The 22,614-nt window shown below is 41.9% G+C and overlaps 1 protein-coding gene across 1 annotated transcript in view; it reads left to right on the top strand.

Moving 5' to 3' along the window:
* KCNK1 (potassium two pore domain channel subfamily K member 1) overlaps window positions 1-7,151 on the top strand; it is a 71,235-nt gene extending 64,084 nt beyond the window's left edge. The window contains exons 2-3 of the mRNA XM_052641174.1: window positions 2,281-2,676; window positions 6,892-7,151. Coding sequence (XP_052497134.1) covers window positions 2,281-2,676; window positions 6,892-7,151 — 656 coding nt within the window. The remainder of the gene's footprint in view (window positions 1-2,280; window positions 2,677-6,891) is intronic.
* The last annotated feature ends 15,463 nt before the right edge of the window (window positions 7,152-22,614 follow it).

The raw sequence follows: 22,614 nt of genomic DNA, 5'->3' as shown, positions 1-22,614 counted from the left end.
CCAAAGCATCAGTTCTTCAACGGTCAGCTTTCTTTATGGTCCAACTCTCACATCCATACATGACTGCTGGAAAAACCATAGTTTTGACTATATGGACCTTTGTCAGCAAAGTAACATCTCTGCTTTTTAAAATGCTGTCTAAGTTTGTCATAGCTTTTCTTGCAAAAGGAGAAAGCATCTTTTAATGTCATGGCTGCAGTCACCATCTGCAGTGATTTTGGAGCCTAAGAAAATAGTCTCTCACTGTTTCCATTGTTTCCCCATCTATTTGCCATAAAGTGATGGGACCAGATGCCATGATCGTAGTATTTTGAATGCTGAGTTTTAAGCCAGCATTTTCACTCTTCTCTTTCACTTTCATCAAGAGGCTGTTTAGTTCCTCTTCACTTTCTGCCACAAGGGTGGTAGAGATATTCAAACTGATGCAAATTCAGTAGTTCCTCAGACTCCCTATTCATCCATAACCTTCTAGGATTAACCACCCTGACTATTGTGCTGAGGTCATGCATGGGAATAACCAGAGCAATCTCTTAGGGGCCACATAGACCAGGGCCTCACCTGGAAATTGATAGAAAGCAGACAACCAGGAGATCTGAAGCTGAAGGTTTTTATGAGTTCTCTCTAAGCAGGATATATTTTAGAAATCAGATTTGAAAACCTCTTTTCAATTATAACCCCATGAGTGGCGTTTTGTTTCTGTTTTTTCCCCAGAAGCCTATTTCACAAAAAAGAAAATGCATTTAGTTGGTTTTTTCCTGAACTGACTTGTCAGACATGTTAGTCCTTTCAGGATGAAGGCCTTGTGAGATTTTAAAAACAGCTCACTGGCTTCTCTTTTGCTAGCATTTATCAGATGAAGCGTCTCTTGACTGGCTTGATTTGGGAATGTCTCAATTCTAGTAGAAAATAAAAGAGAACTATGTTGTGACCATTGGTCCTAATATGTGGGTTTTGGGGAATCTATGGCATCTTAGAACCTACAGAAATGACAAGGGGGAGACACAGTACAGTTTCTAAATGTGCCATTTAACCAGATAATTGAACGAAATATTTGGGAAGAAGTGCTCAGCCCTGTGACCCAGCATCCTTTGATGTTCATTTATCTTCCTCTTTCTCTTTCTTTTTTAAAAGTATTGTTTATTTATGGCTGCGCTGGGTCTTTGTTGCACACGGGCTTTCTCTAGCCTTGGTGGGTGGGGCTACTCTCGAGTTGCGGTGCAGGGCTTCTCACTGTGGTGCCCTCTCTTGCTGTGGAGCACGGGCCGTAGCATGCGTTGGCTTTAGTACTTGGAGCATGGGGGCTCAGGAGTTGTGGCTCTTGGGCTCTAGGGCACGAGCTCAGTAGTTGTGGCGCACGGGTTTAGCTGCTCCACAGCATACGGCATCTTTGACCAGGGATCAGAGTTGTGTCCTCTGCATTGGCAGGTGGATTCTTAACCACTGGACCACCAGGGAAGTCCTGTCTTTCTCTTTTTCCATGTCTGTATTCTCCTCGAGTCTTCCCTATCTTCCCACTGCCCCCTCGTCTGCCTGGTACTAGTGTTTTGGAAGCAAGTGTGTACTGGCTTTGGATCCTAATGAGGCTCCTCGGGTGGGGGAATGGAAGGGGAGCAGGCTGGGGAGGGGAACATCCTCCTGGCAAAGTAGGTACCCCTGTCATGAATTTTCCCTGATGGCCCAAGACAGGGAGGAGTTAGCTCCTTCACACACAGAGCTTCTGCTTCAGCCTGGCAGTGAACTCAAAACGGCTTGATGCATCAGGAAGAACTGGGAAGATTTGATCCAGGTCAAATGTATGGCACCCGTTGTTGAATTGTACTGCAGTGACAGGATAGAACCTTTATGTTTGCTTGTTGTTTTGGGCTGTGCTGGATGTTCATTGTGTACACAGACTTCTCTAGTTGAGGCACACAGGTTTAGTTGCCTCACGGCATGTGGAATCTTAGTTACTGGTGCAGGGATTGGTCCCCTGCATTGGAACGTGCATTCTTTACCACTGGACTTTCAGGGAAGTCCCAACAGGATAGAGCCTTTGAAGCACCAATCTGAATTTTATCTGGCTTTTCTCTTGGGTGTGAGGGGCAGAGGAGTGAATGAGAGGCATGTGTTTTGTTTTTCTATTTTTGGCCATGCCATGGAGCATGCGAGGTCTTGGTTCCCCAACCAGGGATCGAACCCTTGCCCCCTGCAGTGGAAGCTTGATGTCTTAACCACTGGACTGCCAGGGAATCCCAGGTGTGTGTTATTTACGAAGGTGTTCTCTACCTCCTCGCCTTGCAGGTTACGGCCACACTGTGCCCCTGTCCGATGGGGGCAAGGCCTTCTGCATCATCTACTCTGTCATCGGCATACCTTTCACCCTTCTGTTCCTGACGGCAGTGGTCCAGCGTGTCACCATCCATGTCACCCGCAGGCCAGTCCTCTACTTCCACGTCCGCTGGGGTTTCTCCAAGCAGGCAGTGGCCATCGTCCACGCGGTCCTCCTCGGTGTGGTCACTGTGTCCTGCTTCTTCTTCATCCCGGCCGCGGTGTTCTCTGTCCTGGAGGAAGACTGGAACTTCCTGGAGTCCTTTTACTTTTGTTTCATCTCCCTGAGCACCATTGGCCTCGGAGATTATGTTCCTGGGGAGGGCTACAATCAAAAATTCAGAGAGCTCTACAAGATCGGGATCACATGTGAGTATCCAAGTTCACGGACTCTGTCCCAGGGCTCTGTACTTCCACGCTTTGCCTCACCCACTCAGTGATGAGAGTCACTCGTCAGAGCCCTGACTGCTTTCCATGGATGAATTTTCCATTTTGCCACCTTCCCATAACTTTCGTTTCATCATAATTTCCTTCAAAATTCTGTATGAAAATGTCCTGTTATTATTGAGAGTTACTTTTCCCAGGCACAGAAAAGTACTGATCAGTTTCTTACTAGTAATGTAATAGTCATTTTAAATGACAGTAGAGGACTGCACCTAAGCACACAAGTAAGAATGCACCACACAAAGTAAGTTGCTGCTGAACTTTTTAACAAAGTTGCTCTGCTTTATTAAATATTTTAAGCTCAAGGACACCAGAGCTAGGATAGCCTGTTAACAATCCATTACGTTCTTTCATTAACCAGGAAAATCGTAAAGCAGTTGCTTATCTCGTTCGTCCATCTGGTTCTTTTTTGAAGTTAGAATACGTTTGCTGCTTTCAGAATTTTTATATGTGTAGGAACAAAATGGTGAATTCATTGTTCAATGAAGTTCTTGGTGAAAATGAAAAAGAAAAAAGAATTTTATACATGGAAAATAGGCATTGAAATTCAGATGTCCAGTGACATTAAACTTTGAAGCAATTTTTTTAACTTCAATATAATACCATGGAAAACTTATAAATCCATTCATAGAAAAATTTATTTTTGTGTGTTCCTTTCCTGTCTTTTCACAATGCATAAAATTACATCATACTGTACATACAGTTTCCATTTCTGCCTTCCTAAGTATTTTTCAAGACTCCGCTCGTGGCCATGTCTTCTAGGAAATCAGAGTACATAACGCAGGCAGTCAGATGTTCTGTCCTGGCCCCATCCTGTGGTCTTAATGACAACAAAATGTGTAGTTGAACTACGTGTATTTTTAGCATTTCCATTAAACCATGCTCACTCAGGACACAGCCTTCACTCATAAGTGCCCAGTGCTTTCAGTAATGCCTGGCTACCATGCAAGTTCAATAAATATTTACCAAATGGTGACCAGGGTGATTTTGAATTTCTTCTAGTTACCATATTTATCTTTACTATCCACATATTATTTTACCAGGTGACTGTACCATCATCTGGGGCTTCCCAGGTGGTGCTAGTGGTAAAGAATCTTCATGCCAGTGTAGGAAACATAAGAGACATGGATTTGATCCCTGGGTCAGGAAGATAGCCTAGAGGAGGGCATCACTCCAGTATTCTGCCTGGAGAATTTCATGGACAGAGGACCCTGGCAGGCTGCAGTCCATGGGGTCACACAGAGTCGGATACGACTGAAGCAACTTAGCGTGCACGCATCCATACTATCATCTAGTCCTACTTCTGTTGTCAAATATTTAGATTGCTTCCAATCTAAATATTAGGAGGCATTGTAAATTACACTGCAGTAAATACTTTTGTGTGTTTAACTCGTTTTTCTAGTTTATTATCTTTCCAAGAAGTGGACTAGCTGACCCAAAGTGAACATGCCCTTTGATGACTCACAGATCGAGCTGACCTAGTGTTTTCCAAGTGGCATCATGAGTTTACGGTGTCATCAGAATTACCTAATGCAAGTCTTTCTTGTCTTGCATTAGGGTAAAATGTTACCTCCTTATGTGAATTTAGTTTTTTTATGACTTGAGGCTTTCTTGATGGCTCAAATGATACAGTCTGCCTAGTGCATGAGACCTGGGTTTGATTCCTGGGTTGAGAAGATCCCCTGGAAAAGTGAATGGCAACCCAGTCCAGTACCATTACCTGGAGATTTCCATGGACAGAGGAGCCTAGTGGACTGCAGTCCACGGGGTCTCAAAGAGTCAGACACGACTGAGCATGCGCCTACAGCACATAAACTTACCTAAAACACATTTTCTCCTTCTGCGTCACCACATATACCTTCACAGTGATCCGAAGACCAGGCTGGTCCTGAGGATGCTTGGTGTCCTGGGCTAGATGATGGGGCAGGAAAAACTGGCCCCATCCTGCACCTTTCTCTTCCCACCTTTCGTTCCACTCAGCCCTACAAGGTCCTTACATGGATGTGTGGACACACTGCCTCGGTAATACAGCCCTGTTCCATCAATGTCCTCTTACAAACATTTGCCCCTGGGCCTGGGTGCATGTAGGGGAGCACACCAGTGATGCAATGCCCTTTTGGGATGGTGGACCCAGGATAGAGACCCTTGCAGGTACCATCACCCCTATGAGGTGGGGACATTGTACAGAGAATTTCCAAGTTTTAAATACATGGAACATAATCTGGGGTGGGGGTTGGCATGGGGTCCCAGAGGGCAAGCCTCACTGGCCCTGCAGACTCCTCATTCCGTAGAAGAGGCATGATCAGAGTGAAAGGCCCAGTTTAAGTCCATCTGCATTGGAAGGCAGATTCTTAACCACTGGACCACCAGGGAAGTCTGGGAAAATAGTAATTTTAAGTTGGTTCCAACATGTTTAAAATCAGTTTTCAGAAAAAAAAATTCATCAGAGACAGGAACAAAAAAGTGAAAGTGAAAACTGTAAGAATAACAGAAGTCCCAATTTCATGTCCCAGTGGTAAAATGTTTGAAGAAGATTTTCAGAAAATAAATGAACTTGGGAAGCCAGAATTGGTAGCAAAATAGGAACAAGGAAGTCATTCATGGATGCAAAGTGGCAGGTTTCTTAGGCTTTAATAATAATATAGCATATTAGAAATAGCAGTGACATTGTTAGCTGAACTAATCCACAAATCTCCTTTTCCTTTATTCATTATTTAGTCAAACTCTTCAGTGCTGACAAAAATATCCATGGGATTTCAGACAAAAGCTGTGGAATTCTAGCCTATCCACAAACTAACATACCTTTGGAACATCTATTTGTTCCACCCAGTACATCCCCTATGTAGAAATCCTTAAAAAAAAAAGACACAGCAAAGTGATCTTTTACATACATGCACGTATGTGCTAAGTCACTTCAGTAGTGTCAGATTCTTTGTGACCCTATTGATTGTAGCCTGCTAGGCCCCTCTGTGCATGGGATTTCCCAGGTAAGAATACTGGCGTGAGTTGCCTTTCCCTCCTCCAGAGTATCTTCCCAACCCAGGGATCGAACTTACGTCTCCTGCATTGGTAGGCGGGTTCTTTACCACTAGCACCACCTACATATATGTACGTGTGTATACACACACATATACACATTCATTTCTATTGTAGTTTATCACAGGATATTGAATATAGTTCCCTGTGCTGTACAGTAGGACCTTGTTGTATATACTAGTTTGCATCTGCGAATCCCAAACTCCCAATCCATCCCTCCCCCAAACCCCCTCCCCCAACCCCCCCCCCCCCCCCCCCCCGCCCCCCGCCCCTTGGCAACAAGTCTGTTCTCTATATGGGTCTGTCTGTTTTGCAGATAAATTCATTTGTGCCCTATTTTAGATTCCATGTATAAGCGATATATGGCATTTGTCTTTCTTGTTCTGATTTACTTCAGTTTGCGTGACAATCTCTAGGTCCATCTGTGAAATGGATCTGTGGAACTGCAGATGAGAGTTTCATTCTCTTTGACGGCTGAGTGGTATCCCGTTGTGTGTATGTACCACATCTGCTTTATCCATTCATCTGCTGATGAGCATTTAGCTTGTTTCCATGTCTTGGCTATTGTGAACAGCGCTACTATGAACACTGGAGCACATGCAACTTTTCAAATTATAGTTTTCTCTAGACTATAAGCCCAAGAGTGGGATTGCAGGGTTATATGGTAGCTCTGTTTTTAGTTATTTGAGGAACCCCCATACCGTTTTCCAGTTGTACCAATTTACATATTCTCAAACAATGTAGGAGGGTTGCCTTTTCCTCTCACCCTCTCCAGCATTTGTTATCTATAGATGTTTTAATGATGATGATTCTGACTGGTGTGAGGTGGTACCTCATTGTAGTTTAAATTTGCATTTCTCTAATAATTACCAATGATACACATCTTTTCATGTGCCTGTTGGCTCTCTGTATGTCGTCTTTGGAGATATGTCTCTTTATGTCTAGAAGGTTAAGTCCATCTTCATTTTCCTCTGGATCATCCCTCTTTGAGCCATGGAATTCAAAACATGCCCAGAAACCAGAGGAGGCAATGGCTTGACTCATCAGCAGAAAGGTTGTGTCGTGACTGGATATCACTGAATCACTGTCATTTCTCTCACTCAGGTTACCTGCTCCTTGGTCTTATCGCCATGTTGGTAGTTCTGGAAACCTTCTGTGAGCTCCACGAACTGAAGAAGTTCAGAAAAATGTTCTACGTGAAGAAGGACAAGGAAGAGGATCAAATGCACATCATAGAACACGACCAGCTGTCCTTCTCCTCCATCATGGACCAAGCGGCTGGGGTGAAGGAGGACCAGAAGCAGAACGAGCCCTTTGTGTCCCCCCAGCCACCCGCCTTGGCCGATGGAGCCGCAGACCACTAGAATAGGGCTTTGCTGGACCGTGCCAGGGCACAGGCTCAGGGCGGTGCGAGGAAGCTTCGCTTGTTCATTTTGATGAGGATGTAAAAGCAGTATTTTTTGTAAAATGGAACAAAAGAAGCTTTTATTCCAGAAGACTGTCTAAAATATGAGAAAATGGCATCTGTACCTGTAATTCATCTGTGACAAAATTATCTCGACTTTACTAATAGTAGAAGAAGAATACTTGAAGCAGGTTGCCGTTGTGGATAGAAACAGATTTTATACTTTTCATTGGGAACTTTGGGATTTGCATTTGAATTGTTTAGCTGATAGTTAAATAGTGACATTTATATTTAAAGCAAAAAAAAGGCATAGAGATGTGTTTTATAAATAAGTTTATGTGTGCTGGTTTTGCATGTAGCCATCTGAAAATCATTATTTTTGTAGACTCTTAAGTTAAACCTACTATTTATAATGACTAGATAACCATTAAGTGTACATACAGATATAAATATGTTTATATTCTGTACATACGGTTTAGGTCACCAGTTCCTGGTATACTTCTTAACCCAAGATTGTAGAGATTTTCCCTTTTGATTTCTCTTTATACTGAAGAATCAGAAGTTGCTGCAATAAAATAAGTGGATTAACACATTGATGCGTGTTAGTATTCTGTTACAATAAGTATTTCTGCTCACTTGGAATAGTGTGATCTCAAATGTCTACAATGTTTGTAAATGTTTCTCTGGAGGTAAACAGGTAACAAAGCATATGATTTTGTTAAAAAGTTAGGATACTTTATTTTGAAAGTGCATGATGATTTGCAGTCAGCTAATACTAAAGCATAGGACCCAAACACAGAAGCCCCAAATGAACATATTCTGTCAGATTAGTCTGAGAGGTTTTTTTAGTTTACGAGCTGAAATAAATAAAACTGTAGCTGGTTGCAATCTTACGCTTTAATGTATCAAGAAAAGGTTCCCCCCACATAGATAATATGTATGCACTCCTTTGTAGAACCCATAAAGGCAGCATTCAAATGCTGTACACAATCCAAATGCAGGACGCTATTGGGATTTTTTTTTTCCTCATCTTTTGGCTGAGGCATGCAGGCATGTTAGTTCCCTTACCTGGGACGAAACTCATGCCCCCTGCAGTGAAAGCATGGTGTCTTAACCACTGGACCACTAGGGAAGACCCTGCTAGGAATTTTAGAAGAGAAAAGTAGGCCTTGTATGATAATGAATGCTCAGTGACCTGCTAACCAAGTCCCGTCTCCAGTCGGAGCTGCCCAGGAGGTGGTACTTGAAGTGTTGGTAAAATTCAGCATCGCTGGTGAACAGCTGAGCAGAGCATCCTTGCCTTGGGGCTACTTTGGCAACCTCTCTACTGCCTCCTTAGCCATCAAACGTCGTATCCCCTGACTTAGAACAAGGGCCTTCTTTATAGTATAAAATCCCGTCTGAGAGCAACAAAACCACGGGAAGGAATGACATCCCATCTGTAGCGCCTGGGACCCCAGCTCCTGTGATGGGGAGCTGTCCTCAGTGGATCCTTTCTAGTGTTTAATTCAAAACATGTCCTCCTGTCCCTCTGACCTGGGTTGTGCTGCCTGTTAGCGTATTTTGCCTATGTTCCTGGCTGACTGTCTCCACAGTGGGAGACTGCTCACACTGGGTAGGTAATTGGTAAAGGGAGGAACTAGAGACTCCTTAGAGGATACGTACTTCATGGGCAGGCCTGAATTTGAGAAGTTCATGGGATCAGAAGTTCATTTGGTACCGTGCAAAGATGCTGAAGAATAAAATTGGAAAAAAAAAGGTAGATTATACCCACGGAATGTCATTACATTTTAGTCCAAGCAGGAAACTGATGGGCCACCACTGCTTGACTCTAATCTGAGAGGGGAGTGCACAATACAAAAAACAGGGAAGAGCCTGAAGGGAAAATTCTGAGTCAGGGTGTCAATAAGCAGTGTAATACTTCACTTTGAAAGCTTCTGTGAATCTGCAAAAAAACATACTTACTAGGCCTTAATACCCTTCACATTGTTTTTGTTTTTTAGTATTTGTTTGCTTCCCTGGTGGCTCAGAATCTGCCTGCAATGTGGGAGACCTGGGTTCAATCCCTGGGTCAGGAAGGTCCCTGGAGAAGGGCATGGCAACACACTCCAGTATTCTTCCATGGACAGAGGAGCCCAGCAGTCTACAGTTCGTGGAGTCTCAGAGTCGAACACAGCTGAGCAACTAACAGGCAGTATTTATTTTTCTGGCTGTGTCACGTCTTAGTTGCAGCACACAGGATCTTGGCTACGTCAAGTGGGATCTTGCAGTGCAGACTCTAGTTGTGCCTCATGAGCTCAGGAGTTGTGCATGGGCTTAGTTGCTTCCTTGCATGGGGGAATCTTAGTTGCCTAACTAGGGATTGAATCCACGTCACCTGCATTGCACGGTGGGCTCTTAACCACTGGACCACCAGGGAAGCTTCCTGTTTTTGTTGTTTTTAATGTGAAACATAAGGTTTAAAAATGGAGCAGGTTTTGCCTCCCTGTCAGATATGAAATGTAAGGGGAAGTGCATTCCCCAGACTTTATTTCTGTCACTGGCCGGGGGACAGATGATGCACTGACTGGGCTTCTGAGGGAGGGGGAAGCTGTGTCCTGGAGAACAGAAGCAGGATCCCCTGGGCATGGGGTAAGGAAGTGGGAGGCTGGGCAGAGAGGCTCCGTCAGAACTGTCATTGGAACCTTCTGGTTGGAGATGAGCCACTGTGAAGTTGAAGGTCAAAGAAGGTGGATTCTGAAAAAAGAAAAAAATCAAAGCATGAAAGAGTATAAACTGAAGGACTGAAGTCCTGGGCAGTATTTGAGGCTGAGTTCTTAAGAATCCCACGGAACACTGTGAGGACAGAGATAAGGCAGGAATCATTGTCCTTTCTTGTGTGAATTTAACTTGCGTGTGCATTTAAAGTCACATGTGTCCAGTAGGTATGTTGATTTTGGAGCAGCAGATACAATGAACATGAGGAGAGAACTGTGTCTCAGAAAAATAGCTGCCCAGAAATCAAAGGGACTAGAGACCAAAGCTCCTGTGGCTCAGTGGTAAAGAATCAGCTTGCAACGCAGGAGACACAGGAGACTTGGGTTCGATCCCCAGGTGAGGAAGATCTGGAGAAGGGAATGGCAACCCACTCCAGTATTCTTGCCTGGAGAATCCATGCACAGAGGAGGCTGGTGGGCTACAGTCCATGGGATCAAAATGAAACAGACACAATTCAAGCGACTTTGCACTCACATAGACCAAGGCATTAGAGTCTCCAAAAGAATCTTTTTTATTCCCCCCCATGGATAAAAGTATTTTTTGCTGTTGTTGCTGTATTTCTCTTTATTTTATTTTTTTAATAAATAAATTGGAGGCTAATTACTTTACAATATTTTATTGGTTTTGCCATACATTGACATGAATCTGCCATGGGTGTACATGTGTTCCCCATCCTGAACCCCCCCCCCCCCCACCTCCCTCCCCATACCATCCCTCAGGGCCATCCCAGTGCACCAGCCCCGAGCATCCTGTATCATGCATTGAACCTGGACTGGCAATTCGTTTCACATATGATAATATACATGTTTCAATGCCATTCTCCCAAATCATCCCACCCTCTCCCTCTCCCACAGAGTCCAAAAGACTGTTCTATACATCTGTGCCTCTTTTGCTGTCTTGCATACAGGGTTATCGTTACCATCTTTCTAAATTCCATATATATGTGCTAGTATACTGTATTGGTGTTTTTCTTTCTGGTTTACTTCACTCTGTATAATAGGTTCCAGTTTCATCCACCTCATTAGAACTGATTCAAATGTATTCTTTTTCATGGCTGAGTAATACTCCATTGTGTATATGTACCACAGCTTTCTTATCCATTCGTCTGCTGATGGACATCTAGTTTGCTTCCATGTCCTGGCTATTGTAAACAGTGCTGCAATGAACATTGGTGTACACGTGTCTCTTTCAATTCTGGCTTCCTCTGTATGTATGCCCAGAAGTGGGATTGCTGGGTCATATGGAAGTTCTATTTCCAGTTTTTTAAGGAATCTCCACACTGTTCTCCATAGTGGTGGTACTAGTTTGCATTCCCACCAACAGTGTAAGAGGGTTCCCTTTTCTCCACACCCTCTCCAGCATTTATTGCTTGTAGACTTTTGGATAGCAGCCATTCGGACCGGTGTGCAATGGTACTTCATTGTGGTTTTGATTTGCATTTCTCTGATAATGAGTGATGTTGAGTATCTTTCTGTGTGTTTGTTAGCCATCTCTATGTCTTCTTTGGAGAAATATCTCTTTAGTTCTTTGGCCTATTTTTTGATTGGGTCATTTTATTTTTCTGGAGTTGAGCTGCAGGAGTTGCTTGTGTATTTTTGAGATTAATTCTTTGTCAGTTGCTTCATTTGCTATTATTTTCTCCCATTCTGAAGGCTGTCTTTTCACCTTGCTTATAGTTTCCTTTGTTATGCAGAAGCTTTTAATTTTAATTAGGTCCCATTTGTTTATTTTTGCTTTTATTTCCAATATTCTGGGAGGTGGGTCATAGAGGATCCTGATGTGATTTATGTCGGGGAGTGTTTTGCCTATGTTCTCTAAGAGTTTTACATTTTCTGGTCTTACATTTAGTCTTTAATCCATTTTGAGTTTATTTTTGTGTCTGGTGTTAGAAAGTGTTCTGGTTTCATTCTTTTACAAGTGGTTGACTAGTTTTCCCAGCACCACTTATTAAAGAGATTTTCTTTTCTCCTCTTGTATATTCTTGCCTCCTTTGTCAAAGATTAGGTGTCCATAGGTGCATGGATTTATCTCTGGGCTTTCTATTTTGTTCCATTGATCTATATTTCTGTCTTTGTGCCAGTCCCATACTGTCTTGATGACTATGGCTTTGTAGTAGAACCTGAAGTCTGGCAGGTTGTTTCCTCCAGTTCCATTCTTCTTTCTCAAGATTGCTTTGGCTATTCGAGGTTTTTTGTATTTCTATACAAATTGTGAAATTATTTGTTCTAGCTCTGTGAAAAATACCGTTGGTAGCTTGATAGGGATTGCATTGAATCTATAGATTGCTTTTGGTGGTATACTCATTTTCACTATATTGATTCTTCCAATCCGTGAACATGGTATATTTCTCCATCTATTAGTGTCCTCTTTGATTTCTTTCACCAGTGTTTTATAATTTCCTATATATAGGTCTTTAGTTTCTTTAGGTAGATATATTCCTAAGTATTTTATTATTTTCATTGCAATGGTGAATGGAATTGTTTCCTTAATTTCTCTATTTTCTCATGATTAGTGTATAGGAATGCAAGGGATTTCTGTGTGTTGATTTTATATCCTGCTACTTTATTATATTCATTGATTAGCTCTAGTAATTTTCTGGTGGAGTCTTTAGGGTTTTCTATGTAGAGGATCATGTCATCTGCAAACAGTGAGAGTTTTACTTCTTCTTTTCCAATTTGGATTCCTTTTATTTCTTTTTCTGCTCTGATTGCTATGGCCAAAACTTCCAGAACTATGTTGAATAGTAGTGGTGAGAGTGTGCATCCTTGTCTTGTTCCTGACTTTAGGGAAAATGCTTTCCATTTTTCACCATTGAGGATAATGTTTGCTGTGGGTTTGTCATATATAGCTTTTATTATGTTGAGGTATGTCCCTTCTATTCCTGCTTTCTGGAGGGTTTTTATTATACATGGATGGTGAATTTTGTCAAAGGCTTTCTGTGCATCTATTGAGATAATCATATGGCTTTTATTTTTCAATTTGTTAATGTGGTGTGTTACATTGATTGATTTGTGGATATTGAAGAATCCATGCACCCCTGGGATAAAGCCCACTTGGTCATGATGTATGATCTTTTAAATATGTTGTTGGATTCTGATTGCTAAAATTTTGTTAAGGATTTTTGCATCTATGTTCATCAGTGTTATTAGCCTATAGTTTTCTCTTATTTTGTGATATCTTTTTCAGGTTTTGGTATTAGGATGATGGTGGCCTCATAGAATGAGTTTGGAAGTTTACCTTCCTCTGCAATTTTCTGGAAGAGTTTGAGTAGGATAAGTATTAGCTCTTGTCTCAATTTTTCGCTGAATTCAGCTCTGAAGCCGTCTGGACCTGGGCTTTTGTTTGCTGGAAGATTTCTGATTACAGTTTCAATTTCCATGCTTGTGATGGGTCTGTTAAGATTTTCTCTTTCTTCCTGGTTCAGTTTTGGAAAGTTGTACTTTTCCAAGAATTTTAAAAAGAAACCCATGGAACAGATAAAGTTTGGCCCAGATGACTGCATTGATGAGTGGCTTCAGGGAAAAAATGCTTGCAAATGCCTGGAAAACAGTCAGTCATGCTCACACTTCCTACAGACCAGCCTTATGTGCCTTTTGGGAAATGAATGAGGAGATATTTACAAATCTGGTCAAGAAATGGTAACTGAAACAGTCCATACAGAACATTTTTAACCTTTTACAACTATCAATAGCACACTGGTTTCTTACTAAACGCAGCTATCATTTGCTCCAAAGAAGACTTCATTCTAAATTGGCACAAGTGTGCATTGGAGGGTGATCTCTTACTCTGAATTTGGTGAGTAGAGTTTCCCACTTGTGTGGCATGGTACATCCACTTGGAGATCTGCTGCTAAATCTTCCATGCTGAGGAGAGCTGTGATGTCCTGATATCCTCAATTCAGGAAGGCAATCTTTTAGGGGTGTACTTTCAGAAATATGTACATAGTCAAGCAGATTTAAAAACAACCCTTCCTTAGGGAGCTGAAACTGAAATAATACAATAGTTACTATTTACTGTATTCAACTGTACCCAGTACGATGGCAGATATGTCTCTTTAATACATTTAAATTTTTCCCTCTAAGTGATGTATTATTTTCCAAGAATTTTATGTATGAATATTTGGTACATCAAAGGCTTCTCAGTGAGGTAAAACATGAGATTGTTTGCTAAAGACTATATTCCAGTATCTCACTGGTACTGTCAGATGTATCCCAACTGTAATATGTCGGGAGCCGCATTAGGCATTACTGACAAAATGGAGGCACGGCCCCCAGCCCCCTCTCCTCATTCCGCAGGTACGGACCCAGGATTAAGGAGTTAGGCCTTGTAATTCTGACTTGTCTTTTCCTTTCCTTGGCTGAGTTGACTGAAAAGGAATATTAAGGTGCTTATTGTTCTTGAGAGGAGCATGAGAAGGCACAAAGCCTTCTGAAGCTGTGCTCAGAGAATAATTCATAAAGTTAATCACTGACATTTGTTTAAGGACTTTTACAAAAGAGTGTTCCAGGATGAGCACATAGGCCGCAGCTTGAGGCCATGGGAGGGATTGCTATCTGAAGCTTATTTGTGAGGAAAATGTTTATGGCAAAGGAGTTTACTGAATTCAAGGCTTAGAAATAATTAAAATAGTTAGAAGTTAAAGATTTAAGGAATGTTGTAAAGTTAGCATATTTTACTATAACTTATAGAAGTTGGGAATTTTTAGAGACACTATAGCTAGAAGCCTTTTTAGGAGATAGTGAGCTCAGGATGTTAGGGGCAAACAGGATTTAGGAAGATAAGTAGTAAACTGTGGCATGTAGCATGAGTTACAATGTAATCACAAGTTAACCATAGGACACTTAGAAGAGGTAGATAATCGATGATAAGGCTGATTCTGAGAGAATCACTGAAGCAGGAACTCTGTTTGAAGAGCAACAGTGATTTATGGAGATAATAAATCTGAGAGGAGGGAACTGAAAATGTCAAACCTCTAGCCTAATGTTTTTAATAAAAGTTTAAAAGAGAATCTTAAACTTGAAATAAACAGGCAGTCCAAAAGAAAATGGAGAGGTGTCTCATTCACTGACACCATTCACCACTTCAGGTTGAATCCCTGGCTGCTGGAGCTGGACTCTGGCAGTAATATGTACTGTCAGGCAATCTCAGCTTTCTAAAATGCAGTAATGAACCCGGAAGCAAAAATGATTTTAAGTGTTTTCCCAGCCTGGCAGTCAAGTACATTTACTAAGTTCCCTCTTCTCTTCCCTCCAAGTGTATACTTACTTTACACACAGGTCTGGTAAAATTACTTCACTCTTTTCCCAACCAACTGAAAATAAAGCAACATCTTGCTTCCCAATAGTTCACAGATTTTGTGTTAGCATACTTTCCATGTTATAATTTTTGCTGGTTCACTACACACACAAAAAATTAAAACTCTCAAGATGCAAGTTGGCAATAATGACCATGTAATGGCTTGGGCAGCCTTAAATTAGCAGTTTCTCTGGTCCTATAAAAGCATTCTCAGTTCTTGGTCTCCCGTGCGCTACACCTGGGAAGAAGCATTTACTTCCTGGTGGTTCAGTGGTAAAGAATCTGCCTACCACTGTAGGAGACTCACAGTTGACCCCTGGTCTGAAAGAATCCCCTGAAGAAGGGAATGGCTACCCACTCCAGTATTCTTGCCATGGACAGAGGGGGCTGGTGGGCACTGTCCATGGGGTCACAAAGAGATGGACACAACTGAGTGAACAACAACAGCTCTTAGGAGCACCACTTAGCAGGAAAAATGGTCAGACATTCCAGAAATTCGACAGTTTCTCTGCTGTTCGTAGCAAGTTGTATTAATAAAAATCTGCTTGGCGCTTGTGTGAGGTTTGTGGCTCTGAATGCATTACCACTACAGCTGAGAACCTCGTGTTAATTGCTGGTAAGACAGCCGAAGAGAGCAGGCCGCTGGGAGCTCGACACCAGGAACAGACCTGGATTAAGAAGAAAAGGCCTGCCTTCACAGGCTGAGGCAAATAGCTCCTGGGATGGTACAATATTTTTTTATTGATGTTATTTCAATCACACAATTCTCATAACAATGTTAACTGTGTTTAATATGCTCTGTTTAAGGAGATAAAGGAAAATGTATTCCCATACAAAATGATTAGAATGAGTTTTTAAGAGGCTTGTTTTTCAAGTGATTATTTCCACTATCTAGGAAATCCACTTAGACTAAGGATCCAACATGAAATATGAAAGTCAGCGTGGTAACAAATGTATAGCCTCACTGTCATTGACATGTGAAGATGAGATCACTGCTAACATCTTCTGTAAGTAAATTACATATCTGGGTTCAGTCCCTAGGTTGGGAAGATCCCCTGGAGGAGGGCATGGCAACCCACTCCAGTGTTCTTGCCTACAGAATCCCATGGACAGAGGAGCCTGGCAGGCTATAGTGCTTGGGGCGGGCGGGGGGGGGGGGGGGGGGGGGGGGTGGGGGGCGGGGGGGGGGGGCGGGGGGTGTGGCGCTGTGGGGCAGAGTCAGACATGACTGAGTGACGCATATACATAATACATCATTTATTCTAGTCATTTCCCTTTGTGAACTCTGTGTACCAACCACTACTGGGACACGAAGGCACACTGGGAGCCAGATGGGGTCCCAGTGAGAAGACACACCTCCCTGGTGAGGGCCTGCCTGCCCTCTGACATCCCACACTGGATCACTGCCAAGTTCACCCTGGCCTTGGATGGTTTTCCAGCTGCCTCCTTGCTGAGAGGTTCTCAAATGATCTTCCTCGCCAGGACAATGCTCAGGCATGTCCAGCCCAAGTGTACATCCCCAGGAGTTAATGGGAGCTGAAGGTATGTAGAGCAGATTCAAGTCTGTTAAATCACTTTCAGCCTGAAACTAACAGTGTGAGAGCCTCTACCTCAGATCTATCCCCTCTGCAGGCTCAGTTACTGGGGATGTTCCTCAAATACTCACAGTTTTCAAAAACACACTAAGGTCACTCCTCCAGGAAAACAGAAAGCCCTGCCGGAAGGGTGTAGGAATTAAGTGAAAAGAGAGGCATGGGTGAAGAAAAAATGTTGCTGCTCTTGCAGTGAATAGCAAATGATGCCCTCCATCAAGCCATCAACCACTGCAGCTGTCCCCAGCGGTGGCCCTGAGAGGATTCAGGATAGAGAGAAACAGGATACTGGCCCTAGATAGTTAAGATGCCACGCCATTATATTTAAAATAGATAGCCAACAGCACAGGGAACTCTGCTCATTATTCTGTAACAACCTGAATAGTAAAAGAATATAGGAAAGAACAGACACATGTATATATAACTGAATCACTCTGCTGTACACCTGTAACTAATACAACATTGTAAATCAACTCTTGATAACTTCCAATATAAAGTAAAAGTTTTTAAAAAATCGAAGGAGTAATTTCAATGAGCCCAGGCTTACATATTCCCATATGTAGAGAAGTACTAAAATCATTACCTTGAGATGTCTGTCTTTTGTGACTGACAGTAATCTTTTTTAAATTAATTTTTACTGGAGTATAGTGAGCCACTGAGCAAGCTTAGAGTTGCTTTACAGAGCTGTGTTAGTTTCTGCTGTATGGCAAAGTGGATCGGCCGTATGTTAAAGCAGCGATCTTTTGGTGTTTGACTTCATGCTTTGTTTATTTTCAGTAAAAACTATGTATCCTGACTCCTCTCATCTCTCTTTGGATATATAGTTTTTGCTGGTTCCTCAAAGCAATCTAAGAGACTGACTCCAGGCTATAGTCCTCAGTAAGGTCCCCAAATATAACAGAACCTGCAATTTTCAGCTTGGGTGTTTTTCTTTAGTCGACACAATTTAAGTCTGTAATTGAGCTGAGTAGTTTTCATAGAGATGAGTGGATTTGACTTTCTGTTTGTGAAGGGAAAGAGCTAGGAACATTTACCCTTCCAGGTCTGGAAAGATCTTAGCTTTCATAAGGTAAGGGAGGTATGTCTGATTGGGACACAGGTGTCAGGAAGGTGCAGCCATAGGAAGAAATGCAGGAGCAAGGGAAGATAAGGTTTCTAAAAAATGAAGCTTTGTTTGTTTTCTGGGCACAGTCAGTATTGAATTGTCCTCATTCTGATATTGCACTTTTTAAAAAATAATTATTTTCTGGGCACTACCACAAGATCTTGAAGCAATTCATAAATATTCAATTTTTAGGTATAAAATAATTATAATTTAGGAAGGAAAAAACAAAAGCAAAAAAGCAATGTGTAGTATAAGTACAATTAATGACATCAACAAAGAGAGACAAGTTTTCTGACTGACATCAAGATCTCCCTCCCTATGGAACTTGACTTGCCCTCAGCTGATGAAAAACACAGTAAGTGAAGAACTGTGTGTTTGTTGCCCAAATCACAATTGAAATTAGAATCTCGTCCGAGTGAGCACTTCACATACCTTTTATTATAATTAATGCCCACAATATTTCCATGACATAAGTCAGTGTACTTAGCTGTACAGGTAAAGATGTCCCCTGCCCCTCTCAAAAAACAAAAACAAAAACAAAAAAAAACCAACAAGATAATGTAATCAGTAGAGACAGAATATGTGTGGTCTTGGCTTGGGCTGGTGGTTTAGAAGCAGCAGCATTTTGCCTAAGAGCTGTTTCCATCTGTATCACTGATGAAGTGGCACTCTCAAAGCTGAAGAAGTAGAATGTGAACTTCTTAGATCTTCCAGCTCAACTATCTCCTGGAAATTGAATGAAAAAAAAAGCTGTCACCTTTTTTTTTTCTCCAAGTGAGGCATTATTCACTTTTTCCAAGCAGCTGTCTCAGTTCTGTACCATTCATTCCTCTCCTTACAGTAAAATTCTTTCCAGAAAATAAAATATCATGGAATATCCTTAGAGTAGGTATATTAGCCTATTTTAATGTAAGCCTTCCTTTGGTAAAAGCAAGAAACTCATGCTTTGGTGGGTTTTTTGTTGTTGTTGTTGTTGTTGTTGTTGTTTTGGTGTAACAAGAAGGTCAAAATATGAGTGGCTGTAATAAATAGAGAGTAAGATTGCTTCCAACCACAGAGGCTTCTGTAGGATCCATACCCCTAGCCTCTATCTGTCACCACCACCATGCTCTGCTTCTCTCCCCAGAGCACTGAGACACTATTCCATAAGGCACTCAAGGAAAGTTTATTGTCACTGTCTTGTATTTCAAAAAAGAACTCCAGATGTAGTAGAAAGTAAGGCTTAGGTTTCTATCTGTCAGCTCCTAAAACCACATCATATCCTTTCTAGAAAAAGAACTTGGAATGACTGGGGCATCTGCCAAAGGGTGTTTGATGCAGTCAGTTTGTAACCTCTGCTCCTTGTGCTCCTGGAAACCTGGGGACCTGGGTGCTGTGATCCCACTTTGTTGGCCAATAGAGGGGACTCCAAACACTGTCTGGTCACTGCAGGCTATCTGTACAGCTCAGAGAGTTAAAGACAGGGCTGTCAGACCACCTTCCCTTAACTCTGCTCCTGACTCAAGCCAAAGGGCTTAAAGTGGAAGAAGATCTCATTAGAATTATTAAAACCCAAAGAGGCCATAGGGCTTCACAGGTGGCACAGTGGTAAAGAATCCACCTGCCAGTGCAGGAGATGCAAGAGACATGGGTACTATCCCTGGGTCAGGAAGATCCCCTAGAGTAGGATGGCAACCCACTCCAGTATTCTTGCTTAGAAAATTCCATGGACTGAGGAGACTGGTGGGCTATAATCCATAGGGTTGCAAAGAGTTGGACATGACTGAGAATGCATGCACACAAAAAAGAGAGGCCTTTTAGGGAAAATGTGCAGAAAAAGACTGCTTGTGCCATGGACATAAATAAGTTGAAAGGTTAAAGGTAGGGGAGACACTAAAGGCAGTCTGAGCGCTTTGCTATGATGGCTGACATGGCTCAAGTCCTGTCCTGTGCTGGCTTCTGACTAAATAGAGCATTAACCATGAGCTCACTTTCTTAAACATGGATGAAATCCGTTTAGCAGCTTGGATCCTCAAAACCTTTGATATGACTTTCTTTCCTCAATTTTAGGCTGTCTAACCATCTACTAGGAAACTGAAATGTTAGGTCCATGAATCAAGGCAAATTGGAAGTGGTCAAACAGGAGATGACAAGAGTGAACATTGACGTTTTAGGAATCAATGAACTAAAATGGACTGGAATGGGTGAATTTAATTCAGATGACCATTATATCTACTACTGTGGGCAAGAGTCCCTTAGAAGAAATGGAGTAGCCCTCAGAGTCAACAAAAGAGTCCAAAATGCAATACTTGGATGCAATCTCAAAAATGACAGAATGATCTCTGTTCGTTTCCAAGGCAAACCATTCAATATCAGAGTAATCCAAGTCTATACCCCAACCACTAATGCCAAAGAAGCTGAAGTTGAATGGTCCTATGATGACATACAAGTCCTTCTAAAACTAACACCAAAAAAAAATGTCCTCTTCATCATAGGGGACTGGAATGCAAAAGTACAAAGTCAAGAGATACCTGGAGTAACAGGCAATATGACCTTGTACAAAATGAAGCAGAGCAAAGGCTAACAGAGTTTTACCAAGAGAACGCACTGGTCATAGCAAACACCCTCTTTCAATAATACAAGAGATGACTCTACACATGGACATCACCAGATGGTCAACATCGAAATCAGACTGATTATATTCTTTGCAGCCAAAGATAGAGAAGCTGTATATACAGTCAGCAAAAATAAGACTGGGAGCTGACTGTGGCTCAGATCATGAATTCATTACTGCAAAATTCAGACTTAAATTGAAGAAAGTAGGGAAAACCACTAGACCATTCAGGTATGACCTAAATCAAATCCCTTGTGATTATACGTGGAAGTCACAAATAGATTCAAGGGATTAGATCTGATAGACAGAGTGCCTGAAGAACTATGGACAAGTTTGTGACATCGTACAGGAATACAGGAGGTGGTGATCAAAACCATCCTCAAGACAAAGAAATGCAAAAAGGCAAAATGGTTCCTTACAAATAGCTGAAAAAAGAAGAGAAGCAAAAGGCACAGGAGAAAAGGAAAGATATATCCATCTGAATGCAGAGTTCTGAAGAATAGCAAGGAGAGATAAGAAAGCCTTCCTCAGTGATCAATGCAAAGAAATAGAGGAAAACAATAGAATGGGAAAGACTAGAGATCTCTTCAAGAAAATCAGAAATGTCAAAGGAATATTTCATGCAAAGTTGGGCACAATAAAGTACAGAAATGGTATGGATCTAAGAGAAGCAAAAGATATCGAGAAGAGGTGACAAGAATACACAGAAGAACTATACAGAAAAGATCTTCATGACCCAGATAATTACGACGGTGTGATCACTCACCTAGAGCCAGACATCCTGGAATTTGAAGTCAAGTGGGCCTTAGGAAGCATCACTACAAACAAAGCTAGTGGAGGTGATGGAATTCCAGTTGACCTATTTCAAATCCTAAAAGATGATGCTGTGAAAGTGCTGCACTCAATATGCCAGCAAATTTGGAAAACTCAGCAGTGGCCACAGGACTGGAAAAGGTCAGTTTTCATTCCAATCCCAAAGAAAGGCAATGCCAAAGAATGCTCAAACTACCACACAATTGCACTCATCTCACACGGTAGGAAAGTAACGCTCAAAATTCTCCAAGACAGTCTTCAGCAGTATGTGAACCATGAACTTCCAGATGTTCAAGCTGGATTTAGAAAAGGCAGAGGAACAAGAGATCAAATTACCAACATCCATTGGATCATCGAAAAAGCAAGAGAATTCCAGAAAAACATCTACTTCTGCTTTATTGACTAAGCCAAAGCCTTTGACTGTGTGGATCACAATAAACTGTGGAAAATTCTGAGAGAGATGGGAATACCAGACCACCTGACCTGCCTCCTGAGAAATCTGTATGTGGGTCAAAAGCACCAGTCAGAACCAGACATGGAAAATGGACTGGTTCCAAATTGGGAAAGGAGTACGTCAAGGCTGTATATTGTCACCCTGCTTATTTAACTTAGGCGTAGAGTAAATCATGAGAAATGCTGGGCTGGAGGAAGCACAAGCTGGAATCAAGATTGCTGGGAGAAATATCAATAACCTCAGATATGCAAATGACACCACCCTTATGGCAGAAAGTGAAGAGGAACTAAAGCGCCTCCTGATGAAAGTGAAAGAAGAGAGTGGAAAAGCTGACTTAAAACTCAATATTCCAAAAATTATGATCATGGCATCCAGTCCCATCACTTCATGGGAAATAGATGGAGATGGAAATAGTGAGAGACTTTATTTTGGGGGCTCCAAAATCACTGCAGATGGTGACTGCAGCCATGAAATTAAAAGATATTTGCCCCTGAGAAGAAAAGTCGTGACCAACCTAGACAGCATGTTAAAAAGCAGAGATGTTACTTTGCCAACAAAGTCCGTCTAGTCAAAGCTATGGTTTTTCCAGTAGTCATGTATGGATGTGAGAGTTGGACCATAAAGAAAACTGAGGGCCAAAGAATTGATGCTTTTGAACTGTGGTGTTGGAGAAAACTCTTGAGAGTCCCTTGGACTGCAAGGAGATAAACCTGTCAATCCTGAAGGAAATCAGTCTTGAATATTCATTGGAAGGACTGATGCTGAAGCTGAAGCTCCAATACTTTGGCTACCTGATGTGAAGAATTGACTCAT

The sequence above is a fragment of the Budorcas taxicolor genome, chromosome 5 (assembly GCF_023091745.1).
Source record: "Budorcas taxicolor isolate Tak-1 chromosome 5, Takin1.1, whole genome shotgun sequence".
Taxonomy (NCBI): domain Eukaryota; kingdom Metazoa; phylum Chordata; class Mammalia; order Artiodactyla; family Bovidae; genus Budorcas; species Budorcas taxicolor.
The sequence above is the reverse complement of the archived record's forward strand: the minus strand, read 5'-3'. Positions and strand labels throughout refer to the sequence as shown.